Below are 14,439 nucleotides of genomic sequence, written 5' to 3'. Positions count from 1 at the left end.
AGAGAGAGAGAGAGAGAGAGAGAGAGAGAGAGAGAGAGAGAGAGAGAACGAGAACTAAATTGAAAGCAACCATTATGGAGACCAGCATGCTATCTCTGGTTGGAGAAAAAAATACAATGACAGCAACCATAATGAACAAATGTGGAGAATGTATTATGTACATAATTAGCCTAAATAATCAGTCACCTTCAAGTGGGGGAGCAAGATCCATTGGCAGAGAGTGATAAGCATAACTTTCAGAGGTGACTTCCTCTAAAATAGCACCAATCTGAACCCCCCCCTCCTCAAGTGGTCCACATGCATTGATGTAGAAGCAGTGGAAGTCCCAACCTGTGAAGGACCATCACCCACAATCTCCATGAAAGTGATGTCAAACTCTTAAACCCACAGCCTGCATGGGCAGCACAATCTCTTTTTGAGCTAGACCAAGCCATACAATTTAACTACTTCTAACTGCCATGAAACTACTAAGTTTCAAGAAGTCCCTCTCTTTTCAGGTCCTCCTCTCCAAGTTGAGGGACTTCCGGAGAACTTGGGTCTGCACCATCAAAAACTCCAGGGCTCATTTATACTTTATCTCCTGCTGGAACAGCATCTTAGATGTTTCCAAGCTCTCCCAATTTCTACTATCTGATATTCACTTACTGCTTTGCTACTTTGTTCATTGCTGGATGTAAACTTCTAACAAACTATTATCTTATGGCTTTGCTAAGCAAGACTCTAGACCTTCCAAAGAAAGTAGCAAAGTTCCATGGAATACATACAACTGCACGGGTAACTAGGCCATAACTCATTTTTCATGCTAATGATTTAAATGTGCCTCAGTCTCCGCTTGTATTAGGCACCACTCCTCCTCTCCTTTTGCACTACAGCCGAACATAATGTAGGCCTTCTGGAATGATAGGCCACTGCAAAACCGTTCATTCTAACCCAGCAGAAATGTAGGATGGTAGCATTACAATTGCAAAATGTTGACAATGCCAGGATACGGAAATAAAGCAATGATCGAGATAAAGGAGAATATTAAAAAAACCTCATGGAGCATCTTTTGATGACCCAACATGAATTGGCCTGGTTTCACAGCTAGGAATCGTGAAATGTTACCATGGCAGAGTTCATTACTTGAAAAGAAGAACACACCGAGGAGGCATCTTTGCTTGTCCATACATTAGCCACAAATATGTGCTCGGTCTGATACAGCATGCCCTCTTTTTTTTTTAAATAGATGCAACACTTTCACTATAGCTATGAAAAATGCTATTGCCTAAAATGGCTGACAAACTGCTCGCATTTATGTGTGGGAGAAAAGACGTGTGATAAGCGCCAGTGTACAATCAAGAGAAAGTCATACCCATATAATAGTTTGCCTACAGAAACAGAAAAAAAAACATCTCAAGAGATACTTCCCCCGTCCCCGTAGTTTATTTAGAAATATTGTCAAGGAATAGTGCTCTGTGTTTATGTGATCAGGGAAATTCCCTTTTAAGAACAATGACAATAGCAAAATGGTTGCCTTGTATCTTCCCAAAGTGGTAAGTGACATCTGTAGGAAGCCATAAGTCAAGTTGGTTGCTTTGCAAACCATCCAGGAATCCAAAGCACGGTTCAGCATCCAGAATCCCAGCTGCCTCTGTAGGAGCCTGAGTCTTGGTCAGGGTTCTCCAAAATGGTACTTTCCGCATGTGACCAGCATTTTTCCCAACTACCAATGGAGCCCAGCAGATTGGCAGCATTTGATCTTGGTTAGCTTGATGGCTCAATAGGGCTCTTCATATACAATCATATGCTGAACTTATCTGAATCATCTGTTTTCCCTGTTAGCTTGCCACGGAGAGGTAGAACTATCTTGGATGGTTTGGCAGAAGATAATTGCTATCTATGAATGACACTTGTTTTCTCTAGCAGGATGTTGATTCTGCAACATAGCTAGGGTTTATTGCATTTGGCTCCATTATTTTGTGATGATGATGATGATGATGATTTAGGAAAGTCTGGCTTTGGACTTGTTTCACATGACAAAACTAATACAAACTAAGAATCCTAGATTGTTAAGATCTCCCTTGCATTCAACACACTCTCAAGACTGGAAGGAAAATTTTAAAAAGCTGCACTAGATTTTTTGAACAAAAGAAAATCAAACATATCTGATGGAGTTGCCATCTCAGAAGATTGACTGGGTAAACCAATCATGGTTTCAATTTACAGCCAACTTTGCATTTATCTTCCACTTGCCCAGCTCAACCTGTCTTCTATGACTAACTAATTCATTAATTAGGAATCCAATGGCAGAATCCAATGGTGGAATGCAGTAGTGCAGGCTAACTCTGACCACAGCCTGGAGTTCGATCTTGACCAGCTCAAGCTTGTCTCAGACCTCCATCCTTTCGAGGTAGGTAAAATGAGGACCCAGATTGTTGGGGGCAATATGCTTTGTAAACCGCTTAAAGAGGGCTGTAAAAGCATTGTGAAGCTGTATACAAGTCTAGGTGCTATAGCTATTTGTGGGAAATAAAGTAAGGGAAGAATTCCTATGTAAGCTACTTTGAGATCTAAGAGAAAAATGTGATGTAACTCTAATGTTGCTATTATTGTTGCTATTATAAGAAACCACATGTAACCTAGAGATTCCTGCTGTTGTTAAAAAAAACATGTTAGTTTCCTGTTTTCTGCATTGGTGATGATCTGCAGTGGCTATTGTTCTGATTGAAAAAATGGTCTATGAATTAAAAATGAGGAATGATATCTTTTAGTAAGTGTGTGGATGTTGTGAGCTCTCTCTGTTCCAACACAAGTGCTTGCCTACCATTTCGATGGAAATAATATGATCATCTTTCTGTTTGCTTTCACTGGAAAAATAAAACACTGGATTTTTAAAATTATTAATTCTGCATGGCTTTGTATATAGATTCTCAATCTTTAATCTCAGGGTAGTCCATAAGAAGACACAAGGTACCTCTGTCACGGGTACCAATATGAACTTATTTTTAAAGGAGCCAATAAAAATTGAAAAGATTTGGCATTCCTGCTCCAAATTAGTCTCAGGGGATTTGGCAATCGTATGAGGTTTGGACCATTTTTAAAAATCATTTTTTAAATTTAATTCTGGGATTCTGTGGCCACTATGTTTGATGGCATCTGCTTATGTAATGGTCTCCAAAGGATTTTGTGATATTTGGAGACACATGTAGCCAGGATGATGCCAAACCAAGATATGTGCTGTGGTGTCACAACATAAACTCCACCCTTTCATATCTACATTGCAACAGTGCATGCAAATATGGCAAGGGTAGAGCTTCCATTGTGTTATTTATTATTATTACCATTTGTCCCTACAAACACCAACTGCATGGCAACCCAAGTCCAATACTTTTTGACGATATTCTTCATGGGGAAAAACTGCAAAGAAAGAGGAGAAGGTGGAGATGAAGTTAGATGGACTCAGAGAAAGCAATTCTTGCAAGCCATCAGGGCGTAGAAATGTTTGGCGTGCCATTTTTGAACTTAATCCACAGCAATATGACTATAAACCATCTCTTCTCTGGGAGTCAACCACATCTGCTATGTCATGACTTCTGGTTTGCACTCAAGGAAAAGGAAAAACCCTTTAGCAAGGAATAAAACCAAAACTGGAAACAAGAGTTACACCTCGGTTTGTCCAGGAATTCTGTGATCAACCAAAAAGCAAAAATAGCAAAGCTAACTCACGCACAGCATGTGGGGTTAGAGAAACTAGGGGATGGGGGTGGGGGTCAATTGCTGCAGCTTGTAGAGGTGCCAAGTCTGTTTTGTCCTTGTTTTTCTTTAGTTTCTGCCACTCTGCTTTTTTTTAAAAAAAAGATTTTTGCTGCTTTGGAGTTGCCAGATGACCAGATATTCTCCTTCTTGCTCCTGTGAGGTCAATTCTTGAAGAAGGTCAGTGCAGCTCTCTTGATGTGTCCTGAGAAAAAGGCATGAGGGCGTCTCTACTGCAGGGATCCCCGTGCATTGTAGAAGTCCGGGACCGGCAGGCCAGTGTGAAGTGTTACCTGAAACCAAGGACAGATTGTATGGTGTGCAACGTGGAGAGCATTTTGAATCAAATTTTAATCAGCTAGATTTTGCTTTTCCATGATCACAGAACCAACTCTCAGTGAACAAATCCATAAAAACACACCTGTACTCCCAAATATACAACAAATTGATAATGATTTGGTACAAGAATAATAGTTAAATGGGAAGATATTCAATGGTACACCAAAATGTAAACAACTAAGACACTTTAACTCCCCTAGGGTTTTGAAGAAGCCAGCTAAACAAGTGCTTATATTTTTCTTACCCTGCCCAACTTTGGCTAGACCAAGATCATATTTTTTAATGCATAGTTACAACTGTAAAGAGGTGTGTTTTTTTAATCCTACAGAAAAGCAAAAAGTAGTCTTGAGATGAATGGTGCCCTAGGGAATAAAATGGAGAAAGAGATGGAATTTTTAGGAGTGGAGACTATTTTGGTCCAGAGTAAATTTATCCTTTGTGGCATGGAGCTCCTTGCTTTCCTACACCTCACTCCTCCAAGCTTCCTGACCTACATTATCATGGAACACTGTTTTGAGTTGAATTTGGGTGGGAGAGGTGCAAAAGCTCTGTTCTGAGAAGAATTTATAACAATATTAATAAATGATCATAACTTAATCTATTGGGAGATTCATCTCCTCATTCTTCCTTCCCATCCCCAGAATGCTTCATTGAAGTTTCATAATCTACAAGATTTAATGGCTACCGAGAGCAGTGTGGGATAAATCAATGGCTTCCTTTTCATTAAGGCAGTGTTTTGGTGTAATGGTATGTGGGAATGACCTTGGGAGACAGAAAGAACAGCTGCAGGCAAGACAATAGTTTGATCAAATTTAGTCCAGAGGAGGAGAAGTGGTGAAAGTGTCTCAGAAGGGACCCCCTCTGGCTTTCAGGAGAGTAAAAGTGAGGGACGACAGAGGTATTTTTGGACTTGCAAGATTAATGTTATCCTTATGAAGTAGTCCAGACAAGAAACACAACCAGGAGTACTAGCTCTAACGTTATTGTAAGGTTACATTAACAGAACCTTGCAAGCCTGAACATATATCTCTGCACACTTCACATTTACTTCCATGAGAAAGAGGAAGGATCCTTTCTGAGTCTCTTTCGCCACCCATCCTTCTTTGGACTCAGATTTCATTTATGAGACTCTTTGTCTAGGCCTGTGGCTCTTCTTCCTGTCTCTTGAGGACATTCCCACATACAATTACCCTTTGCTGCAAAACAAATGATGACTGTCAAACAGCAAACTTAAGGTGATTCCACCCCCTCTTTACTAATGTTATTTTTGTAATGTACAACATTTTTGCCACAACCCAAAAATATAGAGAAATTGATTCGGAGTATCAGATTGCACAGACAGAGAGTACAGCTTTGCTTCAATAAGTCCCACAATTGAAATTTGTCTTCAAATTTCCAATATTTAGATTGCTTGGTGTTTTCTGAACTTGGTTATTTTTTTGCCAACATTTCACCTAGTTAGGTAATGAAATGTTGACAAACAAATGACAGCAAGCTCAAGGAGCACCAAGAACCCAAGATTCAACCCTGAGCCACACGTGCTCATTTCTAGTTTCCTATATTTAACTTTTTCAGTTTAACTCTTTGGCCATAAGGCAGACAAATGTTATGTCCATTTAGTTTTCTAAATTACCCCTGACATGGTGCCTCTCAGATAATTATTTATTTATTTAAATGCTCAATCAATGTACATAGCCTCCCACCTCACTTTTACCTGATATTAGGTGGCTTGTAATAAATAGATAATGTGGGAGAGTATTGGCTAGATGCAGCTTTGTAGCACTGTTCATAATCAACTCATTCTTGCTTATCTTGACACCCATGGAAGAGGGAACCAGGGAATACAGTCTCCTTTAAATCTGGAGCTGTCTTGGCATATCATAGGCTGGGATGGAAGACTGATTGTTGAGCTCTACTTCCCTCACTCTCAGCCAGTGTGGCCAAAAGGAAGTGGCAATGATAAACAACACTGTTGGACCTATGGTCTAGGCCAGCCTTCCCCCCACCCACCAAACTGTGTGTTCTAGTAATATGGAGTTACTCTCGAAAATTTCAGCTAACGTAGCTCTTGCTAATTTCTGGGAATCGAAGTTTACACCTGTTGAAGTGGTCACTTCGAGGAAGATTATTCCAAGTCTTTTGTTTCACTCCAGTTTTTGCCACCTTAGCCCTGAATTTTATTCCTGCCGTCCTTATAGCTGCTGTACACCTCCATGGCCACGGCACATACCAAGAAACAACTTCCAACTGGCATTTCTCAACCAGCCAGGTCTCAGCCCATCCTTACTTGCACATTCCGATTGAGACTGACAGCAGGAAAGAATATTCCCTCCATATTCTCAAAGGCCACTGGTCCTTGCTGGTCTTCATTGATGGAGAAAGTCAAGGTCCTCCTGGTCAAATCAAGCAAGATGCCTACAGTGGCACCTTTCGTGATACCTCCTTCAGTCCTGTTGAAAAGAAATGCCACTTAGCACCTATTTAATTTACACTTCTCCTCTTCCAACTTAAAGGGGGGGATAGATGGGTACCCATACATTTAGTTTTCACAACAGTTCTGAGAGGAAACGCCAACTTAGAGATAATTATTGCCTATAGTTTTTCAATGAGATTTATGGTTCAATTAAGATTTAAAACCTACTTTCCACATCCTAGTTCAATGTTCTTGATCACTGCTGCATGTTGACATTTGAGGAATGATCCTGCAAGCATATCCAAGTTGATATTTTAGATGGCATGGCTCTTTGTGGAGAATGTATGCTGTCCACTAACAGAGGAACACATACATTCTCCAACAAAAGCCATACCAACTACTTACCGTATTTTTGGTGTATAAGACACACCCTTTTCCCTCAAAAAAGAGGCTGAAAATCTGGGTGTATCTTATTCACTGAATACAGCATTTTTGGCCTCCCGAACCCCCACTCCCTTTGCAAAAAATGGCTGTGCATGGCCTATAGAAGGCTTCCAGAGTGCTCCTGGCGGTGGCGGGGGGAATGAGCAAAAAACTGTTTTCACTCATTTTTGCCATCCCCAGCCCCCAGGAGCACTCTGGAGCACTCCTCAAGGTTATGCATGCCCTTTTTTTGACAAAAAAGGGCCTGTTTTCACGAAAAAGGGGCCGTTTTTGAGAGGTCTGCAGAGTGTAAAAACTATTTTTTTTAAATTTGCCTCTTCAAAATCTTGGTGCGTCTTATACTCCAGTGCGTCTTATACTCCGAAAAATAGGGTACATGCTGAATAGACAACCCAATGTTTCTGGTCTAGTGATTGCACTGTAGGTAGGCTGAAGAATCGGGGATGGGATTCAGCACTGACTTCTAAACAGTGGCTACTTGAGCAAGTTAGCATTCATTGTGGTAATATATGCCTTAATTACTTCAAAATTGCATCTCTACAATGGCCTCCACTTTAGCTTGTTTTTGAAGTCTTTAGGTTCCTTTTTGGTCCAGATTCTTGGTCCAGAATATAAAATGTTAGTTGAGATTTATTATATATTGCTCTGGGCTGAATTCAGAATTTTACTGATTATATTTAAAGCTCTAAATCAGCTGAAGATCATTCTGGCTGGAAATTATATTTAAGATCTATATACCCACTTACAAAATCACCTGGCACAATCACCAAGGCAGAAATATGGACGAGGATGGGGGTGGGGGGGAGATAAAACATTCTTAGTTGTTGAAGAATATTTATGTCATAGAGTTTAGATCAGTGTTTCTCAACCTTGTCAACTTGAAGATGTCTGGACTTCAACTCCCAGAATTCCCCAGCCAGCGAATGCGAATGCTGGCTGGGGAATTCTGGGAGTTGAAGTCCAGTAATCTTCAAGTTGATAAGGTTGAGAAACACTGGTTTAGATTGTCCCCAGTCTAGCTATCTTTCATCAGAGGAGAAAAGACAATTTTATTCCAGCAAACGTTTGCTCCGCTAAGTGCCTAACTTTTTATTTAAAGATTACCTGATGGTTCTGCTTTGTTGCATTTTTATTGCAAGTGGAGTTTGGGCTCAAGAAAATAAAAACAGGCTGAGCATATCTTCACTGCCAAGGTGGAAGACAGATTAAGGTACTTTCACATGGGATGGATTCTAGTTCTACCAGACTGACTACCTTTTAAAAAGCCTTGAACTGGAAATTATTTCCCTTTCTGTCTTCTACCTCAGGAAGGGAAACTTCTGGCATGCTCCGATGCCAGAAGGAAATGCCGATGTTATAAATGCCAATTTGACTGTCCCAATTCAGGAGGGAACAAGCAGACTGGAGAACAGAGTTCCTTCTGATTTACTAAAGCTGTTGACTTTCAGCCCAGTTAGAACAATTTTGTCTAGCATAGGATGGACTTTCCTTTTCAATAATACAATACTGCATGCTTTTTATGAAGACAATTTAGTCCCTCGTCCCCAGATATTTTAATTAAAAAGATTCCAAGTTCACAAAGCAAAAACAACAGAACCAATTTGGAGACAGGTACCTGTTGGTATGTGAGTTGTTATGCATGAACCAGCTTCGGTTATTATCCACGTACATGGCCCAAGCCTTGTCATCTTTTCCTAGCATGACATCCTTGAGAACATCCATTCGGGCAACCCCAAAAGCTGGATCAGGGTGGTTGTCATAGCGATCGATGGATAACTCCCAGTAGTGGAGCCCTTTGGAGAAGCCAGTTTTGCCCAATACAACCCGGTCGTCATAGCTGTTGCAGGTAACCGTCAGGTTGTCATTCGAGAAGATGATGTCGGAGTGAGCAGTGCTGGGGTCAAACGAAAACCAAGCCACTGCAATGCACACAAGCGTGGAAGAGTTATCAGTGTGACCATGGTGATAGACAGAGACACACAGTTGCTGCAGAAAGCCTTGCATGCTGCCATGCAGGGGAAGAATTTGGGTCTGCATTCAGTAAAGACCCTCAAAAGGTTTTTGTTGAGTGTTTCTGCAGCAAATCCAAAATGTGGGACAGAGAGGCAAACTGGGTTGGCTTAAAAAGCAAGAGGGTTAGAAAATGTCTATTCTGGTGTTTTTCAACCGTCAAAACTTTTAAGATGTGCAGACTTCAACTCCCAGAATTCCCCAGCCAGCTCCTTTGCTATGCTGGCTGGGGAATTCTGGGAGTTGAAGTCCGCACATCTTAAAATGATCGAGGTTGAGAAACTGTGGTCTGTTCAGAGAAAGCTCTGCTAAAAAGCCTAAAGGGTTTAGTGAATGGGAGTGCTGAAATGAAATGAAAGACCAAGAATGTGGCCACATATTGTACGACATCCACCATGTAAACAATATCACATAGCATCAGAAAGCTAGCATGCCTGGAGCTAATATGTGTAATAATCAATGTGGATTATTCTACCTGTGGATTTTAGAATTGGAAGAGGCCATTCAGGCCTCTGAGTTCAACTGCTTGCTCAGTGCAGGAATCTGGATTAAAATGCACCCCAAATACTTCTTCTCTAACATGGGTCCCACTGTTAAATTGGGACACATCCGCCTAATATTCAGCTAATGGTTTTAGAAGGGGTCACAAACATATGGGTAGACGGTATTACAGATATCCAAGTTAAATCAGCTTTGTAAATTCATAAATCAGCCTTTCATGCACTTTGTGAGAAAATGAACAAAAGCACAGAAACAATACCATTTCACTCAGGGTTGAGACTTTGCAAAAGTATTGACTGTTATTCTATTCTGATATTTTAAATGCCTTTTTTAAAGTGGCGCCAGGAAAGACAATAAATATTTTAGATACCTGGCAAGACTTCAGATGGTGATGAACCAAGCAAATGTCAGAAATGAAAAAGTCATGTCCTAAGGCAATTTCTATATCACCTCAAACAATATAGAACCATTCCATCAAACCTCCTTATTTGCAGCTACTGTATACTGTATTTACTTCATGGATGTCAGCCAGTGGACCAGAACTTGGTACTGCAAGCAATTGTAATGCTGCGGCTACATTAAATAGCAATAGCATTTAGACTTGTATACCGCTTCACAGTTCTTTTACAGCCCTCTCTCTTCGGAAGGATGGAAGGCTGAGTCAACCTTGAGCCTTGTGGGATTCAAACTGCCAAACTGCTAGCAATCGGCAGTAAGCAGAAGTAGCCTGCAGTACTGCATTCCAACCACTTGTGCCACTGCAGCTCTTGTTTAGTTTCAGAGCTGGAATGGAGTTATATGTTGCAAAATGAGAGGGCAGAGAAAGGCAGTCTGCAGTGTGAAATACAAAGGAGAAATGGTAGCTCTTAAGAGAGGTTTTAACACACCTGACCACCTTCCTTCTTTAATTGCCTTCTTTCCACCTGCTTAGTTGAAAAGACACCACAACACAAGAGGAACATAATTCTTGGTGTCATGCCACAAAGATGTAAAATAAACACACATATCCAGTCAATGCCAATCAGTGCAGTTTGCCTATGGACACATGTACACACACATGTTCCTCATGCAAGAGAGCTCATACCTGCTACCATTTTTTTAATATCAACTGTTGTCATTCCAAGTGGAATGCATGAAGGAAAATAAACAAGTAAAATTGGCAATTATTCACAAAGCAAAACTTCAAATTATGATCTTGGTAATATTCACACATGAAGGTTAACTGCATCATTTCTCTCTTACTTAGCTCTGCTTCCAGAGCTATTCCATCAGTTGGGTGATAACAAAAACCCAATGTAATTATACAAAAGGAACAATGAAGACCACATAGCTGTACAGATGGGAAGGGAAAGGTATGAGCAAATCAACTTAAACCAGGATGGAAATATATTTTTTTTTTGGATCACCTGCCTTTCCAAAAACTCTTTCAGAACCAAGTGAAAATTGAATGTTTCTCAGTTTCCATATGATTTCATACAAAAGAATATCCAGGCCTCAATTTCTGTATTGCAATAGCGGAATCCACACGTTCATTGAATTTGGTTTAATAACTCAGTCACTCCTTCTGGACTGCTTCTGAATCAGTGGTGGGATTCAAATTTTTTTACTACTAGGTTCTGTGGATGTGGCTTGGTGGGTATGGCAGGGGAAGGTTACTGCAAATTCCCCATTTCCTCCCGATCAGCTGGGACTTGAGAGGCAGGGAGTAGATGGGGGCGGGGCCAGTCAGAGGTGGTATTTACCGGTTCTCCGAACTACTCATTCTGCTACCGGTTCTCCTGAACTGGTCAGAACCTGCTGAATACCACCTCTGTTCTGAGTCAATAGTGGGTGAAAGCCCACCATTTGTAGCCATGTTCATTGGCTAAAAATGGAGCCAGGTGTTGAAAAGGAACCTTGAGTTATTGAATGTTGGTGGCACAAGCCACTGATTTCTTGAGGCTTGAGATTTGATTTTTTTTTTTGACTTGTTATAGCTGATCACAACTTTTGCCCAGCCCTATATGAACTTCCAGTCTGCAAACTAAATACGAAATAGATGCATTTCACAAGATGCATCTCATAGACTTAGAATACCTTTGCCTATGCTTGCTTTGGAAGCCCGTTTTGCTTCCTAGTGGTGTAGGATTTTCACTGTAGAATTTCCACAGCCCTTGTGTCATACCTTTCCCTCTACCTGTGTCCTTGGATTGGTGCTTTCCACTCTCGGCTACTATTTTGAAAATCCCAGTTAGATGACCTAATGAGTAGAAAAGCCTTGAATCTGGGAGGCCCTTACACCAAAAGATAATTCAGGAACCTCTTAGTATATATATTATAGGAGAGTGTTTGGGAATAAATGTAAAATGTATGTAGAAAGCATGCATGATGTTTTGACCACTGAAATGAATGAGGGAGAGTATTGATTAAGTTGTGTATCCATTGGAGCCTGTTGCCTGTTCTCTCTTCAACGAACTAACCCGTGTGATCTTCCAAGTCTCTCTCACTTTGAAATCCCCTCCCTGGAATATTCTGCAGTATCACCCTTGTCTCAGAATGGCCACACACCATAGCAGAACAGACATTGTCTTAGACTGAATGTAGATATTTGCACAAACAAGAAAGTTGGAGAAACAAGAGACCAGAATAAAGGGCACAGCACTGAAGTGGAACAGATATACTTGCCTAATTGGGAGAAAGGTCCTGACTGAGCCTCAAAACCTATAAAGAGATACTACATTTCACACACTGACACCAAGAAATTGCAACCAGACGCAAGCAACAGTGGGTTAAACTTGCGTTTATCAGGTATACAGGTAGCCCCAGTTTAAGAACAGGTTCTATTCCCAAGGCCTGTCCTTATGTCAAATATGTATATAAGCCAGGACAGTATTATGTTTTAATAGTGTGTAAATAATATTGTGTAATGAACCACTGTGTATTTAACTTGAATCACTGAATATTTAACTCTAATTTTGCTACAATGGGCTCCATTCTTAACTATGGGTCATCCTTAACATGGGGCATTCTTAACCCTGGGACTTGTTGTACAAGCAAACTGCCAGGTTTACTCCAAAGCCTGAAAACCTGATGTAAAAACAGTGCTGTCTCTGTTTTCCATAGGAGTTGGCCTCTAGATGATCCACATGAACCAGGACATCCAGAATTCCCACTTGGCCTTTGGAGCTAAGTGGCAGCAGAATCACAGCAAATTGAAACAATTGTTCTTCACATTGTGCTTCATTAGTTCAATGAAGATGGAGTGGATCAGTGTAAAGTCTCAGCCATGTAAAATGAAATTTCCGCATTCAATGGCAGTGTACCCCAAAGTATCAATTGCTGGAGAACGAGAAGGACAAATGGCTGAAGCTTTGCTTGTAAGACTTGACCAAAGCATCTGGCATGTCCCTAGGATGGAATGAGGTGCTGAATTGATGGAATGAGCTGCAGAGGTAGATGTTCTTAATACATTGTGGAGTTTAATATACCTGTATTGGAAAGTTCTGCTTTTATTTCCTCCTTTTCCTCCCCTTCCCCCATTACTTTTCTTTTCCAATGAAAGCAGAATTAGAAAGAGTTCCACCCTTTTTCTCTATCATCCTTATGTACCTTTCCCCTCTGAGCATTTAGACTTGAAAACAATAATGTACTCAGAAGTAAGCAATTGTATGCATAATTTAGTTTGCATAAATGTGTGCTCAGAAATGTGGCGGTAGAACTTTGCACATGAATATGGAAAATGCAACACAGCCCTGTTTATAAGGATCCCATAAGGCCTTTTAAACGATTATGAATCTTTACCAGCTTGGAAAATTGTGAACTCATATATTATACAGTACATTTTCTCCATAAATAGCACAAAGAGAAGCACACATTTTCAATTTGGGAATGAGGCCCTCCAACCACCATTCCCTTCCAAACATTCTGCCCACGTTACTATTAGACTCCTGCAAAATAAATAAATTCCACATACAGGAAAACAGAAAGCGTCATTAACACTTAGTAGACCAGACGAGAGATCGAAACATTCAAGTATGAAAATGTTGAAAGCCAAGGCAATGGGATGCAGAACCCATAAAAGCACAATGGGGAAACAGTATAACAAAGATAACGAAGGCCAGGGGGTGGGCCCCTGGGTAGCCCAGCAACTGAAATGCTGCATTGCTCCTCCTTTGAAAGCACAGAGGTGTCAGAACTAAGTTCCTTCATTTATGACAATATCTGGATGGAGCCAATAGTGGGGTAAGCTAGTAATCCAAAATGGAAAGGAAAAGCAAAGACACTGGCTGTTGCGTAGAGCTAATCATAACTGCAGAGGGTCCTCAACTTTGCTGAAGTCTCAGGGCATACATTAAGGGCTGATGGCTTCATATACACTTGGGAACCTCGATAGTCTGACTCTGGATCCAATTTGTCCACACACTCCTCGCTTAGGGCCCATCAGATTTCCAGTCCTACCTGCCTTTTTTGTTTTATGACTGATCGCACTCACTGTGGCAGTCATTTAATGTTGAAAGCACCCTCCCCCACCTCCCCAGAGCTTCTGTAGTCCCTACCATATATTCTGGACACTCCAAATGTACCTGCTGGCTTAAAAGGTTAAAGACCTCTAGGAAAATCCAATAACTCTGCATATCTCGGAAAAAAGCAGGAGGTTATGACTTCAGACAAAAGCAGAGAGCCAATATCTAGAATTGCTTTCCTTCTCTGGGGCATCCACTTGCTAAAGATTGAAAAATGACAGGATTTGGCATTACAGAATGATTTCTATTATATTTTTAAAGAACATATTCTGATTAGGCTGCCTTCATCTCATTTCCAGTTTAAAATCATGTTTTCCCTCTTTTCCAGACACATTTTTTTTTTGCTGTGGACATGATACATACAGCAATTCCTCAAGAAAATTGTTGATAACCCAGACATAGAGTGGGATGTGCCCAGTTCTCATTGGCCATTTTAGGTTTCTCTAGATGCTGGGCATTGCCTTTCATGGCCAACTTTGATTTGGACTGGAGAGGGTC

General features: G+C 40.7%; 1 protein-coding gene across 8 annotated transcripts in view; it reads right to left on the bottom strand.

The window, feature by feature from the left end:
- Positions 1–14,439, bottom strand: part of TRIM9 (tripartite motif containing 9) — a 72,221-nt gene continuing 57,782 nt past the window's right edge. For 4 of the 8 annotated variants that reach the window (XM_087728595.1, XM_087728600.1, XM_087728616.1 and 1 more), the window contains 3 exons: positions 8,544–8,847; positions 6,359–6,521; positions 1–4,025 (listed from right to left, as the gene is read on the bottom strand). In XM_087728595.1, coding sequence (XP_087584721.1) covers positions 3,963–4,025; positions 6,359–6,521; positions 8,544–8,847 — 530 coding nt within the window. In that variant the 3' untranslated portion in view covers positions 1–3,962. Of the gene's footprint in view, positions 4,026–6,358; positions 6,522–8,543; positions 8,848–10,523; positions 10,548–12,103; positions 12,140–14,439 lie in introns of all 8 variants that reach the window. The other 4 variants (XM_087728574.1, XM_087728581.1, XM_087728588.1 and 1 more) reach the window with 2 other exon arrangements.

The sequence above is a fragment of the Thamnophis sirtalis genome, unplaced genomic scaffold, assembly GCF_051295495.1.
Source record: "Thamnophis sirtalis isolate CommonGarterSnake01/CBP01778 unplaced genomic scaffold, rThaSir2_p1.2 scaffold_1, whole genome shotgun sequence".
Taxonomy (NCBI): domain Eukaryota; kingdom Metazoa; phylum Chordata; class Lepidosauria; order Squamata; family Natricidae; genus Thamnophis; species Thamnophis sirtalis.
The sequence above is the reverse complement of the archived record's forward strand: the minus strand, read 5'-3'. Positions and strand labels throughout refer to the sequence as shown.